We start from the raw sequence: 21,727 nt of genomic DNA on the forward strand, positions 1-21,727 counted from the left end.
GCTCCCGCTTTCTCCCCATACCCTTAGATCCCTTTAACCTTCAAATCTTTATCTAACTCCTTCTTGAAATCTTTTGGCCCCAACTGCTTTCTGTGGCAGAGAATTCCACAGGTTCACCACTATCTAGATGAAGAAATGTCTCCCCATCTCAGTCCTAAATGGACTACACTGTATCCTTAATCTGTGTTCCCTGAATCTGGGCTTTCCAGTCATCAGGAATATCCTACACACAAATTTTATGGGTTTCTATACTATCCCCATTCATCCCACTGGACTTCAGTGCATATAGTTCTAAACCCTATTGCCTCTCTTCAGACAAGACAAAATTTCCAAAGTAATAACTTGATTGCTCCTCTACATGTGACCACCTGGAGCACACTTGCCCTAACTCTTAAACCCTCCAGATATGCCTTGAAGGTTCAGATCAGCTTGAGAGAGACCAAATCTTTGTTAACCAGTGAGTCGATTATAGCCTGTGGTCAGAGTTCAGAGATGGTGGTGCATGGGTAATGTCATTGGGCTATTAATGTGGAACCACAGGCTAATATGCTGAGGATGTGGGCTTAAACTCTCCTTTAGCAGATGGTGACATACCAATTCAATACACGTCTAGTATTAAAAGTCCACTGGTGATCATATGCCCATCATTGATTAAAAAAAAACTAGTTCAGTGAAGTTTTATTTAAATGGTGAAACATTATGCAGAGGGACTTTGGAGTGCTTGTGTATGAATTGCTAAAGATTGATTCATGAAGGCAATCAGGAAGGCAAACAGAATATTGGTTTTCATTGCTAGAGGGATTGAAGTTACGAGCAGGGAAGTTCTGTTGCAATTGTACAAGGAGTTAGTGAGGCCAAATCTGGAGTATTGTGCACAGTTTTGGTTTCCTTACATGAGGAAGGATATACTGGATTTGGAGGTGGTGCAGAGGAGGTTCACTGGGTTGATTCTGGAGATAAGGGGGCTACCCTATGAGGTGAGGTCTAGCCGCCCGGGACTGTATTTGCTAGAATTTAGGAGAGTGAGAGGGGATCTTATAGAAACATAGAAAATTACAAAAGAGATAGATAAGATCGAAGCAAGCAAGTTGTTTCCGCTGGTGGGTGAGACCAGGACTAGGAGACATGCCTCAAGATTAAGGGGAGTAGATTTAGGACAGAGATGAGGAGGAACTGCTTTTCCCAGAGACTAGTGAATCTATGGAAATCTCTGCCTAAGAAAGCAGTTGAGGCAGCGTCATTAAATATGTATTAAAGACGCAGTTGGGTAGTTTTTTGCATGATAAGGGAATTAATGGTTATGGGGATAATGCAGGTAGGAGGAGCTGAGACGATGGGTAGATCAGCCATGATCTTAATGAGTCACGAAGCAGGCTCGACAGGCCAAATGGCCTACTCCTGCTCCTATTATTATGAAACTATGAAGGCAGTCTGCCATCCTTACGTGGTCAGGTGTAGATGTGACTGGAGACCCAGAAACAAGGTGTTTGGCTTTTAACTATCCTCTGGGCAATTAAGAATGGACAATAAATGTCGGCCCATACAATGTCACACAAACCCCATGAACAAATTATAAAGCATAGGTTATCTGGCTCTGTTCTGTTCCCACTCTCTCAGTATCGATTGTCGGTGAATCTGCAGATAGGCACTGTAATTATTTACACTTGCATGTCTGGGGCTGTAAATCAATCATGAGAAAAGGGAGCCAAACCCCTGAAGAATCCATCCCAGAGCACTGCATTAACTCCGCCAGAGCACCACAATAACTCCCCCCAGAGCACCACATTAACTCCCTCAGACACTCCAACACATTAACGCCCCCAGAGTATCGCAGTAACTCCCCAAGAGCACCACAGTAAATCCCCCAGAACACTGCAGTAACTGTCCCAGAGCACCACAGGAACTGCTGCAGAGCACTTCAGTAACTCCCCAAGAGCACCATAGTAACTCCCCAAGAGCACCGCAGTAACTGTCCCAGAGCACTGCAGTGACTCTTACAGAGCACAACAGTAAATCCCCCAGAACACTGCAGTAACTGTCCCAGAGCACCACAGTAACTCCCCAAGAGCACCGCAGGAACTGCCCCAGAGCACTGCAGTAACTCCCCAGAATGCCACAGTAACTGTCCCAGAGCACTGCAGTAACTGTCCCAGAGCACTGCAGTAACTATACCAGAGCAGCACAGTAGCTGTGCCAGAGTACTGAATTGATTCCCCAGAACACAGCAGTGACTACCCCAGGACACCACAGTAACTCCCCCAGGGCAGCGCAGTAACTGTCCCAGAGCACTGTAGTAACCCCCGGAGTACACCACAACACCTCTCACAGAGCACTGCAGTGACTGTCCCAGAGTACCACAGGATGGTCTACACCTGAACCTGAGGGGCACCAGTATCCTTGGGGGGAGGTTTGCTAGTGCTCTTGGGAGGTGGGGGGGGGGGAGGGGGGGGGGGGGTTTAAATTAACTCTGCAGGGGCATGGGAACCTAGACTGTAGCTTTAGGGTGCAGGACCTGGAGTGCAGGGAGGTTAGGAACATGGCATCAATCTAAAAGGAGGGTGCCTGTAAACAGGAAAGTGGCTTGAAGTGTGTATACTTCAATGCAAGAAGTATACGAAATAAGGTAGGTGAACTTGCAGCGTGGGCTGGTACCTGGGATTTCGTTGTTGTGCTATTTCGGAGACATGGGTAGAACAGGGACAGGATTGGCTGTTGCAGGTTCCAGGGTTTAAATGTTTTAGTAGGGTCAGAGGTGGGAGTAAAAGAGGGGGAGGTGTGGCATTGTTTGTCAAAGATAGTATTACAGCGGTGGAAAGGAAGATGGATGAAGACTCGCCATCTGAGGTAGTTTGGGCTGATGTTAGGAATAGGAAAGGTGAGGTCACCCTGTTAGGAGTTTTCTACAAGCCTCCTAATAGTCTGAGAGACGTAGATTGTGAGGATGATTCAGGAGAAGAGTGAAAGTAATAGGGTGGTTGTTATAGGGGACTTTAACTTTCCTGATATTGACTGGGAAAGCTATAGCTCGAGTACGTTAGATGGGTCGGTGTTTGTCCAATGTGCGCAGGAGGGTTTCCTGACACAATATGTAGACAGGCCAACAAGAGGTGAGGCCATATTGGATTTGGTTCTGGGTAACGAGCCAGGCCAGGTGTTAGAATTGGAGGTAGGTGAGCACTTTGGGGACAGTGACCACAATTCGGTGACTTTTACTCTAGTGATGGAGAGGGATAAGTGTGCATTGCAGGGCAAGAGTTATAGCTGGGGGCAGGGAAATTATGATGCGGTGAGGCACGACTTAGGATGCATGGCTTGGAAATGGAGGCTTCAAGGCAAGGGTGTAATTGATATGTGGAGCTTGTTCAAGGAGCAACTATTGAGTGTCCTTGATAAGTATGTACCTGTCAGGCAGGGAGGAAAGGGTCGTGTGAGGGAGCCGTGGTTTAATAAGGAATTGGAATCCCTTGTTAAAGGGAAGAGGGCAGCCTATGTAAAAATGAGACGTGAAGGTTCAATTGGGGCGATTGAGAGTTATAAGGTAGCCAGGAAGGATCTGAAGAGAGAGCTAAGAGCAGCAAGGAGGGGACATGAAAAGTCCTTAGTTGGTAGGATTAGGGAAAACCCAAAGGCTTTCTATAGGTATGTCAGGAATAAAAGAATGACTAGGGTAGGAATATGTCCAGTCAAGGATAGTAGTGGGAAGTTGCGTGTGGAGGCTGAAGAAATTGGGGAGACACTGAATGAATACTTTTCGTCAGTATTCACTCAGGAACAGGACATTGTTGCCGATGTGAATACTGAGTCACAATTAATTAGAATGGACGGCTTTGAGGTATGTAGGGAAGAGGTGTTGGAAATTCTGGAAAGGGTGAAAATAGATAAGTCCCCTGGGCCTGACGGCATTTATCCTAGGATTCTCTGGGAAGCAAGGGAGGAGATTGCAGAGCCGTTGGCCTTGATTTTTATGTCCTCGTTGTCTACAGGAATAGTGCCAGAAGACTGGAGGATAGCAAATGTGGTTCCCTTGTTCAAGAAGGAGAGTTGGGATAGCCCGAGTAACTATAGGCCGGTGAGCCTCACTTCTGTTGTGGGCAAAGTCTTATAGAGAATTGTAAGGGATAGGATTTATGAACATCTGGATAGGAATAATGTGATCAAGGATAGTCAGCATGGTTTTGTGAAGGGCAGATCGTGCCTCACAAACCTTATTGAATTCTTTGAGAAGGTGACTAAGGAGGTGGACGAGGGTAAAGTGGTAGATGTGGTGTATATGGATTTTAGTAAGGCATTTGATAAGGTTCCCCATGGTAGGCTACTGCAAAAAATATGGAGGTATGGCATTGAGAGTGAGTTGGAGGTTTGGATTAGGAATTGGCTGGCTGGAAGAAGACAGAGGGTAGTAGTTGATGGTAAAGGTTCATCTTGGATTGCAGTTACTAGCGGTGTTCCACAAGGATCTGTTTTGGGACCATTGCTGTTTGTCATTTTTATAAATGACCTGGAGGAGGGGCTAGAAGGTTGGGTGAGCAAGTTCGCGGATGATACGAAAGTCGGTGGAGTTATTGACAGTGAGGAAGGATGTGTCAGGTTACAGTGGGATATAGATAAGCTGCAGAGCTGGGCAGAAAGGTGGCAAATGGAGTTCAATGTGGGTAAGTGTGAGGTGATTCACTTTGGTATGAGTAACAAAAAGATGGGGTACTGGGCTAATGGTCGGATACTTGGTGGTGTGGATGAGCAGAGGGATCTTGGTGTCCATGTACACAGATCTCTGAAAGTTGCCACCCAGGTAAATAGTGCTGTGAAGAAGGCATATGGCGTACTGGCTTTTATTGTTAGAGGAATTGAGTTCCGGAGTCCTGAGGTCATGTTGCAGTTGTATAAGACTCTGGTGCGGCCTTATCTGGAGTATTGTGTGCAGTTTTGGTCACCATACTATAGGAAGGATGTGGAGACACTGGAACGGGTGCAGAAGATGTTTACCAGGATGTTGCCTGGTATGGTAGGAAGATCGTATGAGGAAAGGCTGAGGCACTTGGGGCTGTTTTCATTGGAGAAAAGAAGGTTTAGGGGTGACTTGATAGAGGTATACAAGATGATTAGGGGTTTAGATAGGGTTGACTATGAGAACCTTTTTCCACGTATGGGGTCAGCTATTACGAGGGGGCATAGCTTTAAATTAAGGGGTGGTATGTATAGGACAGATGTTTGGGGTAAATTCTTTACTCAGCAAGTCGTGAGTTCATGGAATGCCCTGCCAGTAGCAGTGGTGGACTCTCCCTCTCTATGGGCATTTAAACGGGCATTGGATAGGCATATGGAGGATAGTGGGCTAGTGTAGGTTAGGTGGGCTTGGATCGGCGCAACATCGAGGGCCAAAGGGCTTGTACTGCGCTGTATTTTTCTATGTTCTATGTAACGGTCCTGGAGCAATGCAGTGACTGCCCCAGAGTGCCACAGTAATGATCCTGGAGCACCACGGTGACTGTCCCAGAGTACCATAGTAACTGTCCCAGAGTATCACAGTAACGGTTCTGGAGCACCACAGTGACTGTCCCAGAGTACCACTGTAATGGTCCTGGCGCACTGCAGTGACTGTCCCAGAGTACCACAGTAATGATCCTGGAGCACCGCAATGACCTGTCCCAGAGTACCACAGTAACTGTCCCAGAGCACCGCAGGAACTGCCCCAGAGTACCACAGTAACGGTCCTGGACCACTGCAGTGCCTGTCCCAGAGTACCACAGTAACTGCCCCAGAGCACCGCAGTAACTCCCCAGAACACCACAGTAACTGTCCCAGAGCACTGCAGTAACTCCCCAAGAGCAAAACAGTAACCATCCCAGATTACCGCAGTAAATGTTTCAGAGCACCACGGTAACTCCCGAGCACAGCAGTACCACTGCGGGAGCACTGCAGTAACTCCCTCACAGCACCGCAGTAACTCTTCCAGAGTGCCACAGCAACTCCACCAGAGCACTGCAGAAAATCCCCCAGAGCACCGCAGTAACAGTCCCAGAGCACTGCAGTAACTCCCGAAGAACACCACAATCCAAAACCCTCACGGAGTACCGCAGTAACTGTCTCAGAGCACCACAATATCTGATCCAGAGCACTGCAGTAGCTCTCCCAGAGCACTGTAGTAATTGTCCCAGAGCACTACAATATCTGACCCAGAGCACCACAGTAACTGTCCCAGAGCACAGCATTAATTGTCTCAATGCACCACTGTAACTGTCCCAGAACACGGCAGGAACTGTCCCAGAGCACTGCATTAATTGTCCCAATCCACCACAGTAACTGTTCCAGAGCAGCCCAGTAACTTTCCCAGAGCACCGTAGTGATTCCCCCAGGGCACCGCAGTAACTGTCCCAGAGCACAGCAGTAACTCCACCAGAGCACTGCAGTGATTTCCCAAGAGCACTACAATATCTGTCCCAGTGCGTGACATTAACTCCCCCAGAGCACCGCAATAACTCACCAGAGCACCGCAGTAACTGTCCCGGATCACCGCAGTGACTGTCCCAGAGTACTATAGTAACGGTCCCGGATCACCGCAGTCACTCCCCCAGAGCACTGCAGTAACTGCCCCAGAGCACCCAGTGATTCCCCAAGAGCACCGCAATATCTGTCCCAGTGCATGACAGTAACTCGCCCAGAGCACTGCAGTAACTCCCCAGAGCACTGCAGTAACTGTCCCGGAGCTCTATAGTAACTGTCCCAAGCACTATAGTAACTGTCCCAGAGCACTGCAGTAATCTCCCCCAGAGCACTGCAGTAACTTCCCAAGAGCACTGCAGTAACTTCCCAAGAGCACCGCAGTAACGTCCCAAGAGCACTGCGGTAACTGTCCCAGAGCACTACAATGTCTGATCCAGAGCACTGCAGCAACTCCCCCAGAGCACTGCAGTTATTGTCCCAATGCAACACAGTAACTGTCTGAAGAGTACCGCAGTAACTGTCCCAGAGCACTACAGTTACTCCCCCAGAACACTGCAGTAACTGTCCCAGAGCACCACGGTAATTATCCGTGAGCACCACAGTGACTGTCCCAGAGCACTGCAGTAACTCCCCCCGAACACGACAGTGATTCCACCAGAGCACCAAAGTAACTCCCCAAGAGCACTGCAGTTATTGTCCCAATGCAACACAGTAACTGTCTGAAGAGCACCGCAGTAACTGTCCCAGAGCACTGCAGTAACTCCCCCCTGAACACTGCAGTGATTCCACCAGAGCACAAAAGTAACTCCCCAATAGCACCGCAATATCTGTCCCAGAGCACCGCAATATCTGTCCGAGAGCACAGCAGTAACTTCACCAGAGCGCAGCAGTAACTTCACCAGAGCGCAGCAGTAACTCCCCAGGAGCACCACAGTAACTGTACCAGAGCACCGCAGTGAATTTCCGAGAGCATGACAGTGACTCCCCCAGAGCACCACAGTAACGGTTCCAGAACACCACAGTAAGTGCCCCAGAGCATTGCAGTAACTGTCCCAGAGCACCACAGTAATAGTTCCAGAACACCAGAGTAAATGTCCCAGACCACTGCAGTAATTCCCCCACAGCACTGCAGAAACTCCCTCAAGGCACCACAATAACTCCCCCAGAGCACCGCAGTAACTCCCTAGAGCAGGGCAGTAATTCCCCTAGAGCACCGCAGTAACTGTCCCAGAGCACTGCAGTAAATCCCCCAGAGCTCTGCAGTAGCTGTCACAGACCAATGCAGTAAATCCTCCAGAGCACTGCAGTAGCTGTCCCAGAGCACTGCAGTAAATCCCCCAGAGTACTGCAGTCACTGTCTCAGAGCACTGTATTAACTGTCCCAGAGCACTGCAGTAATTTCCCCAGAACACCACAGTAACTGCCCCAGAGGACCGCAGTATCTTTCCCAGGATACTGCAGTAACTCCCAGAGAATACCAAAATAACCCCCCCCCCCACCCGCCAGACCACTGAAATAACAGTCCCAGAGCACCATAGTATCTGTCCCCGAGCACCGCAATGACTGTCCCAGAGCACTGTAGTAATGTCCCAGAGCACTGCAGTAATTCCCCCAGAGCACTGCAGTAACTGTCCGAGAGCACCATAGTAAATTTCCTAGAGCACTGCAGTGACTCCCCCAGAGCACCACAGTAACGATTCTAGAGCACCATAGTAACTGTCCCAGAACACCGCAGTCCCTCCCCAGAGCATTGCAGTAACTGTTCTAGAGCACTGCACTAACTGTCCGAGAGCACCACAGTAACTGTCCCAGAACACTGCAGCAACTGTCCCAGAGCAATGCAGTAACTCCTCCAGAGCACTGCAGTACCCATCCCAAAGCACCACAATAACTAACACCACGGTAACTGTCCCAGAGCACTACAATGTCTGATCCAGAGCACCGCAGAAATCCCTGCAGAGCACTGTAGTAATTGACCCAATGCACCACAGTAACTGTCCAAGAGCACTGCAGTAACTAACCAGTGACTCCTCCTGAACACCACAGTAACTGTCCCAGTGCACTGCAGTAACTTGCACAGAACACTGCAGTGATTTCCCAAGAGCACCGCAATATCTGTCCCAGTGCATGACAGTAAGTCCCCCAGAGCACTGCAGTGACTCCCCAGAGCACCACTGTAACTGGCCAGAGCACCGCAGTAACTCCCTAGAGCAGGGCAGTAACTCCCCTAGAGCACCGCAGTAACTGTCCCAGAGCACTGCAGTAAATCCCCCAGAGCTCTGCAGTAGCTGTCACAGACCAATGCAGTAAATCCTCCAGAGCACTGCAGTAGCTGTCCCAGAGCACTGCAGTAAATCCCCCAGAGTACTGCAGTCACTGTCTCAGAGCACTGTATTAACTGTCCCAGAGCACTGCAGTAATTTCCCCAGAACACCACAGTAACTGCCCCAGAGGACCGCAGTATCTTTCCCAGGATACTGCAGTAACTCCCAGAGAATACCAAAATAACCCCCCCCCCACCCGCCAGACCACTGAAATAACAGTCCCAGAGCACCATAGTATCTGTCCCCGAGCACCGCAATGACTGTCCCAGAGCACTGTAGTAATGTCCCAGAGCACTGCAGTAATTCCCCTAGAGCACTGCAGTAACTCCCCCAGAACACCGCAGTAACTCCCCCAGAACACTGCAGTAACTCTCCCACAGCACTGCAATAACTTCCCAAGAACATCGCGGTAACTGTCCCAGAGCACTACAATGTCTGATCCAGAGCACCGCATAAACCCCTGCAGAGCACTGTAGCAATTGACCCAATGCACGACAGTAACTGTCCAAGAGCACTGCAGTAACTAACCAGAGAGCCACAGTAACTCCCCCGAAGCACCATAGTAACTTCCCCAGAGCACCACAGTAACTTTCCCAGAACACTGCAGTAACTCCCCCAGAGCACTACAGTTACTCTCCCACAGCACCACAGTAACTATCCCGGAGCACCACAGTGACTGTCCCAGAGCACTGTAGTGACTATCCCAGAGCACTGCAGTAATTCCCCCACAGCACTGCAGAAACTCCCTCAGGGCAATGCAATAACTTCACCAGAGCATTGCAGTGTCACAGAGCACTGCAGAGATTCCCCCAGAGCACCAAAATAACTCCCCAGGGGCACTGCAGTAGCTGTGCCAGGGCACTGCAGTAACACTGTGAGAGCCCTACAGTTACTCCCCCACAGCACTGCAGTAACTCCCCCAGAGCACTGCAGTAATTCCTCCAGAGCACCGCAGAAACAGTCCCAGAGCACTGCAGTCACTCTCAAAGATCACCACAATCCACAACTCCCCCCCTCCACTCCGCCTGAGCACCACAGTAACTGTACCAGAGCATCACAATATCTGATCCAGAGGGCAACAGTAACTGTCCCAGAGCACTGCAGTAATTGTCCCAATGCACCACAGTAACTGTCCCAGAGCATCACAATATCTGATCCAGAGGAGACACTGTCTCAGAGCACTGCATAATTGCCCCAATGCACCACAGTAACTGTCCCAGATCACCACAGTTACTATCCCAGATCATCATGGAGATTCCCCAGAGCACCACAGTACCTGCTCCAGAGCACTCCAGTAACTCCCCCAGAGTACTGCAGTGATTTGCCAAGAGCACTGCAATATCTGTTCCAGTGCATGACAGTAACTCCCCTAAAGCTGCGCAGTGACTGCCGCAGAGCACTACAGTTACTACCCAGAGCGACACAGTAACTGCCGCAGAGCACTGCAGTAGCTGTGCCAGAGCACTGCAGTAACACTGCGAGAACACTGCAGTAATTCCCCCACAGCACCACAGACTACTGCAGTAACTCCCCCAGAGCACCGCAGCAACAGTCCCAGAGCACTGCAGTAACAGTCCCAGAGCACTGCAGTAACATCTGAAGAGTATTACAATCCACACCTCCCCTCCAGAGCACCGCAGTAACTGTCCCAGAGCACCACAATATCTGATCCAGAGCACCGCAGTAACTCCCCCAGAGCACTGCAGTAATTGTCCCAATGCACCACAGTAACTGTCCCAGAGAAGCACATAACTATCCCCAGAGCACCACAATAACTCCCCCATAGCACTGCAGTAGCTGTCCCAGAGCGCCGCAGTAACTTTCCCGGAGCATCACAATGACTGTCAGAGCACAGTAATAATGTGCCAGAGCACTGTAGTAATTCCCCCAGTAACTGCACCGCAGTAACTGTCCCAGAGCACGGCAGTAACTCCCCCAGAGCACAGCAGTAACTCCCCCGGAGCATCGCAGTAACTGTTCCAGAGCAATGCACTAACTGTCCCAGAGCACTGCAGTAACTATCCCAGAGCACTGCAGTAACTGTCCCAGAGCACCGCTGTAAATCCTCAAGAGCACCACAGTAACTGTCCCACAGCACTGCTCTGATTCCCCAGAGTATGACAGTAATCCCCCAAGAGCACTGCAGCAATTGTTCCAGAGCACTGCAGTAACTCCCCTAGAGCACCGCAGTAACTTTCCCAGGGCACTGCAGTAACTTTCCCAGGGCACTGCAGTAATTCCCCAGAGCTGTAACTGTCTGGAACTTTCAGGAATGAGTGTTTTCAGATAAAGACAAGCTCAACTTCAACAGCAAGGTGCCTCCTGGTTTAACGATCTGTGAATCTTGGGAACGTTTATGTAGGGGTGTAATATGGAAACTAACGTTAACCTAATCTCTAGCCTAAGGCCAATGAATCCATCTGCAGTGTGCCCATCACAGGGAACTGAGGGAGTTGTTCGATCACCCATTTCGATCCTTTCTGTTTCTGACTCAGTGCATGTTGTCAGTACCTTTTCTCAAGATAGAACATTATTCGCAGCAGCATTCACATTGGCCATGTCTCATGATCACGGGCACTCTCAGAGTCAGAAAGACACAGGTACACGTTACTGTCCTGTTATCAAAATGTAAGTGCATGGTATAGGAGGCAATCCACTGGTCTGATTAAAAATCAGCTTGTGAATGGAAAACAAGAGAGCAGGAATAAACAGTTGGCAGTCTGTTACTCGTGAGATCAGTCTCTGTGCTCAGCTGTTTCCAATATTTGTGAATGAATTTCCTGAGGGGCGACTTTTTAACACAGAGGGTGGTTTGTGTGTGGAATGAACTGCCAGAGGTCAGTGCAGATACACTTAAAATGTTTACAAGGCATTTGAATAGGTGCATGAGCATAGAGGGAGATGCAGGCAGGTGGGACTAGTTTAGTTTGGGAAAATTGGCTGGCCTGAATTGGTTGGACTGAAGGGTCTGTTTCATTCTGTATGACACTATGATTCTGTCAGGGGACTTCCTGCATCGGGTTGGATTTTCTGAGCAGCTCCTTGGATGCTGCCTGAACTGCTGTGCTCTTCCAGCACCACTAATCCAAAATCTGGTTTCCAGCATCTGCAGTCATTGTTTTTACCTTTTTTTTCTGAGCACTGCCAACCTCACACAGATTGCCACTCTGTCCCTTTATTTCTATGAAATGAGGAAACTCCGCATTTCAGAGAGGCGGTTCCCATTGGGACTGCTTCACAAATACGGAGCCATCCTCCCATTCTGACGGTTCCAGCAAAGCATAAAACTGTCAGAGAAAGGCAAATCACATCTCCTTTTCACAGCAGTCAGCTCCCAGATTTGGAAATTTACAAGAGGAGTCAACCACTTTGGCAGCTGCTATCAAACGGCAAGTACATAAGCTAAGGGTGTTCGTAAGGTGCTTGGAAGGTTAAGTTCCAGGTGGGTAGAAGGGTGATTCAGAGAGTACTCGAGGTGGTGGGGGTGACTAACAGAGCTCAGGCTACAATCTGATCAGCCATGATCTTACTTATTAGTGGACCAAACTGAAGCAGCCAAGTGGGATATTCCTGCGTTTAATTTGTGCAGTGCCAGAAGCAGATGACAATGACAATCACAGAACAAGAAAGTAGTAAGACGGCTTGAGCAGAGTTACAATGAACGTAAGAGGGCTCAAGTTGGGCAATTGACCAGGAGTGCATCGGAACAGTCAAGTCTTGAGGTTACAAATACACAAATGAGGATTTCAGCAGGTGATAAGCAAATGTCAGACACAGCCAATTTCCAATAGGAACATGAGGAAAGGTTGCTGTAAGTAGTGACTGGTAAACATCCAGAATACATTGCCTGAGGGTGTGATGGAGACCAATCCAATCATATTGTCTATAGCGAATTAGATTAGCACTTGACAATAGAATGGCAGAGTTATAGGGAAGGGAAATGTAAAATATAAAAATATAAAATACTGCATAACCCGATAAATGAGTCCATGAGAATAAAAAAAGGAGCTTCTGAAAACCCAAAACAAACCCCTCAAGCAAATGGTAAGAAGAATGCTTGGGTGTTTGGGGCAGTGAAGAGCATTGGGCTAGTGGGAATTATTTTGACTCTGGCTGTGGACGTAACACATGAAGTTTTCATTTAGCATGGTAGCTCTTTGTTGGCTTGATGGCTTTCTTCTGCATTGTTATAATTCTACAAAGGATGTAGAGTGGAACGAGCTGAGTTGTGCTTCCAGAGAGTCAGTATGGATGTGGAAGGCTGAATGGCCTACTGCTGTGCTGAAACCATTCCATCTTTCTCTTTGGTTCTAATGAACGTGCGATGTTGGAAACTCCACTCAAGCTCAAATCAGATGCAATGCTGTCCATGGTACAGTTCAGATACAGAATAGATCAGGAAGGTTGTGGACAAAGAAGTTTGTGTTGTGACTGAATAAATCTATTCTCTGCAACTTTTTCCATGCTTTAACAAACCCTCTGAACAGCTACTGACATTGAACAATGATGGAGCAGCCATTTGTTGCATTTATGTGAGATTTTGTGACCGTGCTGCTTTGTAATACCTCTGAGATGTTTTACTGTCTTTAAGTTGTACGAGGGGATACAATTTATTCATCGTTATTCGCTCCAAAACAAGATTAAGGTCAAGGGTACTGCTCTGATTGATTTGTTTTCATTGCCATGCTTGAGAGGATACATGAGGGTACATTGCACATATGTGCAATTTATTTGTCAATAAAATGAAAAGCTGCTACTGCTGGAGATTAAGATGAATCCTCCAATGAGTTCGGACTGCAATAGTTCTGCACTTGAAAACGCAAAGAAAGCAAGACTTGCACTTCTCATCCACGTTTCACAACATCAGGACGTCACAAAGCACCTTTATAGTTAATGAAGTGCTTTTTGAAGTGTAGTTACTGTTGTAATATGGGAACTGGTAGCCAATTTGTACACAGCAAGGTTCCACAAACAGCAGTTTGTAAATGATGAGATAATTTGGTTTCATGGTGTTGGTTGAGGGATAATCATCTAACAGAATGTTGCAGAGGAAATTTTTCCATTGAAACAGTGCTTTGGGATCTATCTTGTATTAATTCACAGCCCAGGCTCTTGGGCTTTTAAATAGTCCGCTGAGAACGACAATCTAGCAATGAAAGGAAAGGTTCCTGTGGTGTTTCATTCCATACTTTTAACATCATTTGAGTAAAAATAGTCACTTATTCCAATCCTTGAAGGGAGACTGCAGAGACATAGAAACAATGACCTTCAAATCAATTCACACTGTCTTTAGCTGCTCCTGTTTCACCTACAAAAAATAATTATGTTTTACAGATTTAAGGGGGCAGATCACTGACCCACGTGCCTCAATGAAGCATCACAGCTGTGTGTTTACCAGCTGTGACATGCCTTCCATTGTAATTAGCAACATTTTTTATCTTCCTGTCAATACGCTCAAAAATGATCAGTTTTGCAAATGTTCATACCATAACCCTTGGTTTAGTGAAGATTGCAGGAAGGCAAGCCAGGAGTAGCGTATCTAAAATTGAGATGTTAAGCTACAAAACATGATAACTTGTGTGACAAACAGGGACCAAAATTTATTTTTCTCCTGAGGGCTACGTTTTGATCTTCAAGGTAATTTATTTCCGTCTTCAGAATTTCCTATTATGTTCTCACTAATTGAAATATTGAATAATTCTATCATGTACCATAATCACCTTCTGTAATAGTGTTGAATTATTTGTGGGTTTTTTTTCGAAGAAAGCCGAGATTGCTCAATTATCAAGGATTGTATGAATACAGATTATCAAACCTTTTAACTTGGAAGCTAGAAGTAAAACAAACTCCAATTAATTTATGACAAATGAATTCTCCTTACACTGTTTCCAAACTGAATCATACACATGTTGTAATCAGGCCCCCCTTCCCCCACCAGGTGCAAGTTTCATTACTTGGTCCAGAAAAGCCAACTGATCCTTTACAGAAACCCCAGCAATAATTAGAACCTCCCTTAGTTTGTATTCAGCCATGTTTTTCTTGGATGCCTTGATGTTACTAACAGCTTGTCCAGTTAGTTCTCATAGTGGTGCATAATGAGTGCCTTTGAAGCATTTGGTACACTTTAGCCTCTGTGCAGTACCAAGTGTGTTGTGATAACGCAATGTTCAGCATCAGCTACCCTGCCTAAGGCTGTGAACTTTAGGAGTGAATTTGAATTCTTATTCACCCATGTTAAATTTGAGCTCAGCATTCTTTAAGCAGAAGAGTCACTACAATGCAGGAGGAGGCCATTCAGCCCATTGAGTCTGCACAGACACTCTGAAAAGCATCAGACCCAGACCCAGCCTTCCCCACCCTATCCTCATGACTCCATTCATTTTAATCTTACCGTGGTTAATCCATCCAGTTTACACATCCCTGAACACTGTGGGCAGTTTAGCGTGGCCACACCACTTAACCTGCATTTCTTTGGACTAGAAGAGGAAACTGGAGCTCCCAGAGGAAACCCACACAAACACAAACAGTAACCCAAGGCTGGATTTCTACCCAGGTCCCTGGTGTGGTGAGGCAGCAGTGTTAACCACTAAGCCACCTGTCTTCCATGCTAAGTGAAATAAGGTTAGCACCTGGCCCACCACTTTCCCATCTAGCCCTGAATATAGTCCCACAATAGAGAGAGTGGACAGGATTCAGATGACATCGGTAGCCTAGCCATCATTTATGGAAATTCATAACTAAAGGCCAATGGAACCTGCTAAATATTCAATTCATCCCAATATCATGTTAGTAGAAAATGAGGACTGCAGATGCTGGAGATCACAGTCGAGAGGGTGCTGCTGGAAAAGCACAGCAGGTCGGGCTGCTACTCCTCAGATGCTGCGTGAACTGCTGTGCCTTTCCAGCACCACAATATTACGCTAACCACACCATCATTTGGTTGATATGAGCCATATAAAAGCATGGAAGGGTTTACTTTCTATATGGGGAAGAATATCAAAGTCATGCCCAAGCTGTCTCCTTTATTTTTGATATCTTCTTGTCGTCGAAGAATGATGCCTATTCTGATACTCCATGGTGGTATATCTCCTGTCACTCATCATTAGACACAAAAAGAAGACAAAGGAGGATCAGTGGTAACAAACGTCATCAAGCAGCTCTTTCCCAGCACAACAGATTGATAGAGGTGCCAAATCCCACAAGGTGCCATGGGTCATCATGTGGAAGAGTTCCATAATTCCTTCCTGAACTTGCACAGGAAGAAGGTACTGTTAATCTAGCCTTGCTGAACCCCTGTAGATAATCCAACCATAGGGCTGCTATCTTTTTGGAGAGAGGGAGATGACTGGTGGTCGTCATCATGTCTCAGGCAAAGGAAGGGGTTGAGAAGGAGACTCCCTTCCTGGTGACCTCAGTTGGTGCACAGTCTGTCTACGATATACAATAAAATCACAGTGTGGTAATGATGGATTCTGTGGATACACAACCTTAAGACCATAAGGTATAGGAGCAAAAGGAGGCCATTCAGCCCTTCAACTCTGCTCCACCATTCAAGAAGGTCACATCTGATCTAATGAACTTCAACTCCACTGCCTATTCCCCATAACCTTAGATTCCCTAACAGATTAAAAATCTGTCTAACTCAGCCTTGAATACATTTTAGCTCTCTGTGGCAAAGAATTCCACAGATTCATTTCTCTCTGAGAGAAGAAATTCCTCCTCACCCCAGTCATACTGTCTGACCCTCTCACTCTGATATGATGCCATCTGCTCCTAGACCCTTCCACATGGGGAAAATACCTTTCCACATCTACCCTGACATGGTTAAAGAGTGAATGCTGGTCAGGTGCACTGGGAAAACCCCACATTCAGGTAGAGCCACAGTACGTTTCTCTGAATTGACAGAGGCAGAAGTTAACAGGCACTGGGCAGGGGAGAGAGATCTATATCCTCTCCCTGAAGAAAGGTCAGTGGCGAGCTGACAGATGCAGGTGGCTAAATCAGTGCAGAGTGGGCTTCTGCCCCTGGATCGCAGGAATCTCACCCTTGTGAGCTGCTAACCAATCTGATTGGTGGTTCCAATGTACATGCAAAGAGGGAGATGGGGGTTTCTGTCTTCCAGAGGTCTGTCCCTAATCGGCAAAAAACATCCTCAAAAGATGGTAGCCCTTTTCATACTCACCATTTTGAAAAATCTGAAATATAAACAGGGTTCCCACTCTTATTCATCTGGCCATACCAACCTTATGATGGTATTGTTGGGGTGATATTGGTTTGAATTGATTTTCTTTTAGCAGGTTGCTTGACCCTTAATTCTGCATTTCCATAAATAGTGGCTGGCCTGCTGATTTCGCTCCCTGTCTACCTTCACTATCATGGGACTATACTCAGGGTTCAGTGAGAACATGGGGGGCAAGATGCTAAACCTATTACACCTGCACCCCTGCTAAAGCTTGATGAGGGCATGTAATATTGAGCCTTGTGTCTCAGTTTAACTCTAGACAGTGCAGAAGATACAAAATTCTGGATTAGTGGTGCTGGAAGAGCACAGTAGTTCAGGCAGCATCCAAATAGCTTCGAAATCGACGTTTCGGGCAAAAGCCCTTCATCAGGAATAAAGCTTTATTCCTGATGAAGGGCTTTTGCCCGAAACGTCGATTTCGAAGCTATTTGGATGCTGCCTGAACTGCTGTGCTCTTCCAGCACCACTAATCCAGAATCTGGTTTCCAGCATCTGCAGTCATTGTTTTTACCCAGAAGATACAAAAGCCTATTTAAATAGTTAGCTACCAGAGATTATACCCTTCAGGAAAGGTTGATCAAACTGAAAATGTTTGCACTGGAAAATATAAACTTGAGGGGGGGGACTTGATGGTGGTCTTCAAAGAAGCTTATGATGAATTTCATTTTTGTTGCATCAATTTGTGGTGTGGGTGACACCACTCTCCAAACATTATAACAATCAAGGACTATAGACTTCCAAAAGGTTTGTTACATTTAATTGTTCCAAATCATCAGTTCCACTCAATTCTGCCGAACAATGCAAAAGATTATGTTGCACAGTTTTCATTCAAAGCATTTCAAGGGTCACTTCAAGCTCACAGTTCATCAGAGAAGGAGAATGAGAGAAATACAGCCTCTATTTTTAACAGAGCTGTTGTTCACTCTGCTTTTAAGTGTAACTGAATTACATAAGAACATAAGAAATGGGAGCAGGAGTAGATCATCTGGCCCATCAAGTCCACTCCGTCATTCAATAAGATCATGGCTGATCTTTTCATGGCCTCAGCTCCACTTAACCACCCACTCCCCATAACCCTTAATTCCTATACTGTGTAAAAATCTTTGTCTTAAAAGCATTCAATGAGGAAGTCTCAACTGCTTCACTGAGCAGGGAATTCCACAGATGCACAACCCTTTGGGTCAAGACGTTCCTCCTCAACTCAGGTCTAAATCTGCTCCCTCTTATTTTAAGGCTGTGCCCACGAGTTCTAGTTTCACCCACCAGTGGAACCAACCTCCCTGCTTCTATCTTCTCCATTCCTTTTATAATTTTATATGTTTCTTTAAGATGCCCCTCCATTCTTCAAAATTCCAATGAGTATAGTCCTATCATTTCTATGCATTCGGGGCTCAAGGAAGTCCTGGATAGCTCAACATAGTGTGGGGTTATGAAACTCCTTGGATCTGTGAGGGGATAAAAATAAGCCAGTGCACAATGAATATCTTCATCCACGGTTTTGGAAGTATACAAACAGTATTTACCAGATTAGAACTCAGAAAAACAAATCCAGGGACAGTGGTGAAGTTCACTATCTGTAAAAAGCTGTGTTGTTCTTGTGAGTGCAGTTTCAAAGAACCAGGCAAGTGTAGTTCAAAAATGGGAAGACAGACCACCACAGTATAAGGACTCATTGGAGGCATCAATAACAGAACAGCAGCTTGGGAATTTCAAATCCAAACTGCTGAAAATGGAGCATTGTAAACTATTTAAAATGTTAATGAAATTTGATGACTACATTGTCACTAATGTCTGGGATAAAGTCTGAGAAATCCTTGGTATATAATATTTCGCTTGCTATTTGATGTGCCACTAGGAGTGTTTACCCATAGTTAAGCCGTTACCCATATCTGCCTCATGTTAAGTTTGGGGTGTTAGAGTATAAATCATATCAATCTTTGCACAGTGCATTTTTTGTCAATGATCTTTGTATGTTTGTTTAAGTTTTGATTGTAATAAACTAGTTCTTTAGTGAAGGAAGAAATCTAGCTGAATTGCTTCTAATCAGGGTGAAACATATCACCCTTCTTGTTCAATTTTAAATTTGGTATGACACTGGAGGAGTGGGACTGGAAATGAATTAATGTACCCTCCAAACCCAGTTGTAATAATATATTTAAAGAGATAGACGCAGAGAAAATCTTTCAATTTCTGGGGGAGTCTGGATTTAGAGGAGACTGTGAAGAATAATGAATTCAAAAGGAAATTCACGAGAAACCATTTGATGAAAATATGGGATGTGCTGTTACAAGGAATATTTGAGTTAAACATCACAAATGGATTTAAATGGAAATTAAATAAACACTCATGAAAGAAAAGGATCCACTGTCAGTGTTAGATAAAGAGGGATTGGACGAGGTTAATATGGAGCATAAATGTACATCATAGACTAGTTAGGCAAAATGACTTGTTTCTCAGTGGCATAGTACTGTGCACTGAATGTGTAGCACTTTAACCATGGACATATATAAAGCTGTAAGTGAAATAACTTCACTGAAAGCAAATAGGTTACTTGCTTGATATGCAACACTTACAAATATTTCTCATTCACCTACAGAAAGACAAGGAAGAGGAATGGATGCAGCAGATAGCACAGGGAAGCAAAGATTCCATCATTCTGGAAAGACTTCAATGGGACATGCGGTATGAAGTAAAGATCACAGCTGTTAACAAGTTGGGTTCCTCCGAACCAACCATCTATGAATTCACCATGCCACCAAAGCCCAACACCATCGCCAGTAAGTCACATCTTCTGGTTGAATGTCCAATGGGATTGACGTAGCTGAACAAGATATGGTGTATATTAAGCACTATCCTCATAAGCAGGTGCCACAAACTTGGACAGGCCACATGCATGGATATGGAGGAAGAATTAATTTGTGTGGATGAATGTACATGCTTCAGATAAGCAAGGGAATGTCACATTGTCTCACTTGTCCCTGCGAGGATTGGTCTTTCTGACGTGACATTAAAATTCTCATTCTTCTCTTTAATTCCCCCATGGTCTCATTTCTCTGTGATTTCCCTACAACTTTAAACTCTCTCAGATATCAGTGCTGTTTTCACTCTGGTCTCTTGAGGATTCTCAAACTGTCACTGTTTCGCTATTGTTAGCCATGCTTTCAGCTTTCTGTGTGCTGTGTCTAGAATTCCCTTCCTTCCAATAAACTTCTACACCCCTCGATTTCAATCTCCTGCTTCAGATGCTTACTGAAAGCTGCCTCTTTGGCCAAACCCTCTCCTCAGCTTTCATTACACTTCCTGGGATCACATCAAGTTTCACAACTTTCCTGTGAAATGCCTTGGAATATTTTCACTGCATTAAAGCTACTTTCCAAATTCAAGTTTGTTGTTGCATACTTTTAAGAGCTTCAGCACGTTTGGGGGTATGGGTGGATGGGATAGGAGTGCATTGGAATGCAGAACATACAACAGTACAAGTTTTGAGAAGATTTGTAGCTCAGGTTGAGGTTTTGGGTGTAGGTTTGCTCGCTGAGCTGCAAGGTTCACTTCCAGACATTTCGTTACCTGACTAGGTAGCATCTTCAGTGGGCCTCAGGCGAAGCAATGCTGAAAATTCATGCTTTCTATTTATATGTTTGGGTTTTTTTGGATTGGTGATGTCATTTCCTGTGGTGGTGTTATTTCCTGTGGCTTCCTGTTCCTTTTCTCAGGGGATGGTAGATGGGATCTAACGCGATGTGTTAGAGTTAGACCCCATCTACCACCGCCTGAGAAAAAAACATATAAATAGAAAGCAGAAAGTTTCAGCATTGCTTTGCCTGGGGTCCACAGAAGATGTTACCTAGTAAGGCAACAAAATGTCTGGAAATGAACCTTGCAGCTCAGCGAGCAAACCTACATCCAAGATATAACAGTACAGCAAAGGAACAGGCCCTTCAACCCATGATGTTGTGCCGAACATGACACCAAACTGAACTAATCCCTTCTTCCTGCCCTTAGTCCATATCCCTCCATTCCTTGCATACTTATGTGATTAACTAACACCCCGAATGTATCTGCTTCCACCATCACCCCTAGCAGTGTGTTCCAGAGGCCTACCACTCTCTGTATAAAAGATTTGCTCCTCACATATCCTTTGAACTTTCTCCTCTCACTTTCAATGCATGCCCCCTAGTATTAGACATTTCAACTGTGGAAAAAAGATTCTGACTGCCATCTAGGCATCTCATAATTTTATAGACTTCTACCAAGTCTCCTCTCAACCTCTGTTGTTCCAGAGAAAACAATCCGAGTTTTTCTAGTCTCTCCTTATAGCTCTTACCCTCTTACCAGGCAGCATCCTGGTAAACAACAAAAGTAAAGGGTTTCCTTACCAAAGCAAAACTACTGTGTAAAGGCAAAGTACTACAGGTCTGTAAATCTGAAACAAACACAGGGAATCTTAGAGAAACGTATTAAGTCTGGCAGCATCTGAAGACTGAGAAACACAGTTAATGTTTTTGAATCTGATATGGCACTTACTGTCACAGAGATGTATGGAAACAGCACTGAAACAGACCCTTCAATCCAACTTGTCCATGCTGACCAGATATTCTAAATAAATCTAGTTCAATTTGCCAGCACTTGGCCCATGTCCATTTAAACCCTTCTGAATCATATATCCATCCAAATGCCTTTTAAGTGTTGTACAAAGAACAAAGAACAAAGAAAATCTACA

General features: G+C 45.7%; 1 protein-coding gene across 2 annotated transcripts in view; it reads left to right on the forward strand.

Moving 5' to 3' along the window:
• LOC140486503 (neural cell adhesion molecule 2-like) overlaps positions 1 to 21,727 on the forward strand; it is a 1,585,952-nt gene that overhangs the window by 1,446,067 nt on the left and 118,158 nt on the right. For both annotated transcript variants that reach the window (XM_072585745.1, XM_072585744.1), the window contains exon 15: positions 19,604 to 19,784. In XM_072585745.1, coding sequence (XP_072441846.1) covers positions 19,604 to 19,784 — 181 coding nt within the window. The remainder of the gene's footprint in view (positions 1 to 19,603; positions 19,785 to 21,727) is intronic.

Source organism: Chiloscyllium punctatum, chromosome 15 (genome assembly GCF_047496795.1).
Source record: "Chiloscyllium punctatum isolate Juve2018m chromosome 15, sChiPun1.3, whole genome shotgun sequence".
Classification (NCBI taxonomy): domain Eukaryota; kingdom Metazoa; phylum Chordata; class Chondrichthyes; order Orectolobiformes; family Hemiscylliidae; genus Chiloscyllium; species Chiloscyllium punctatum.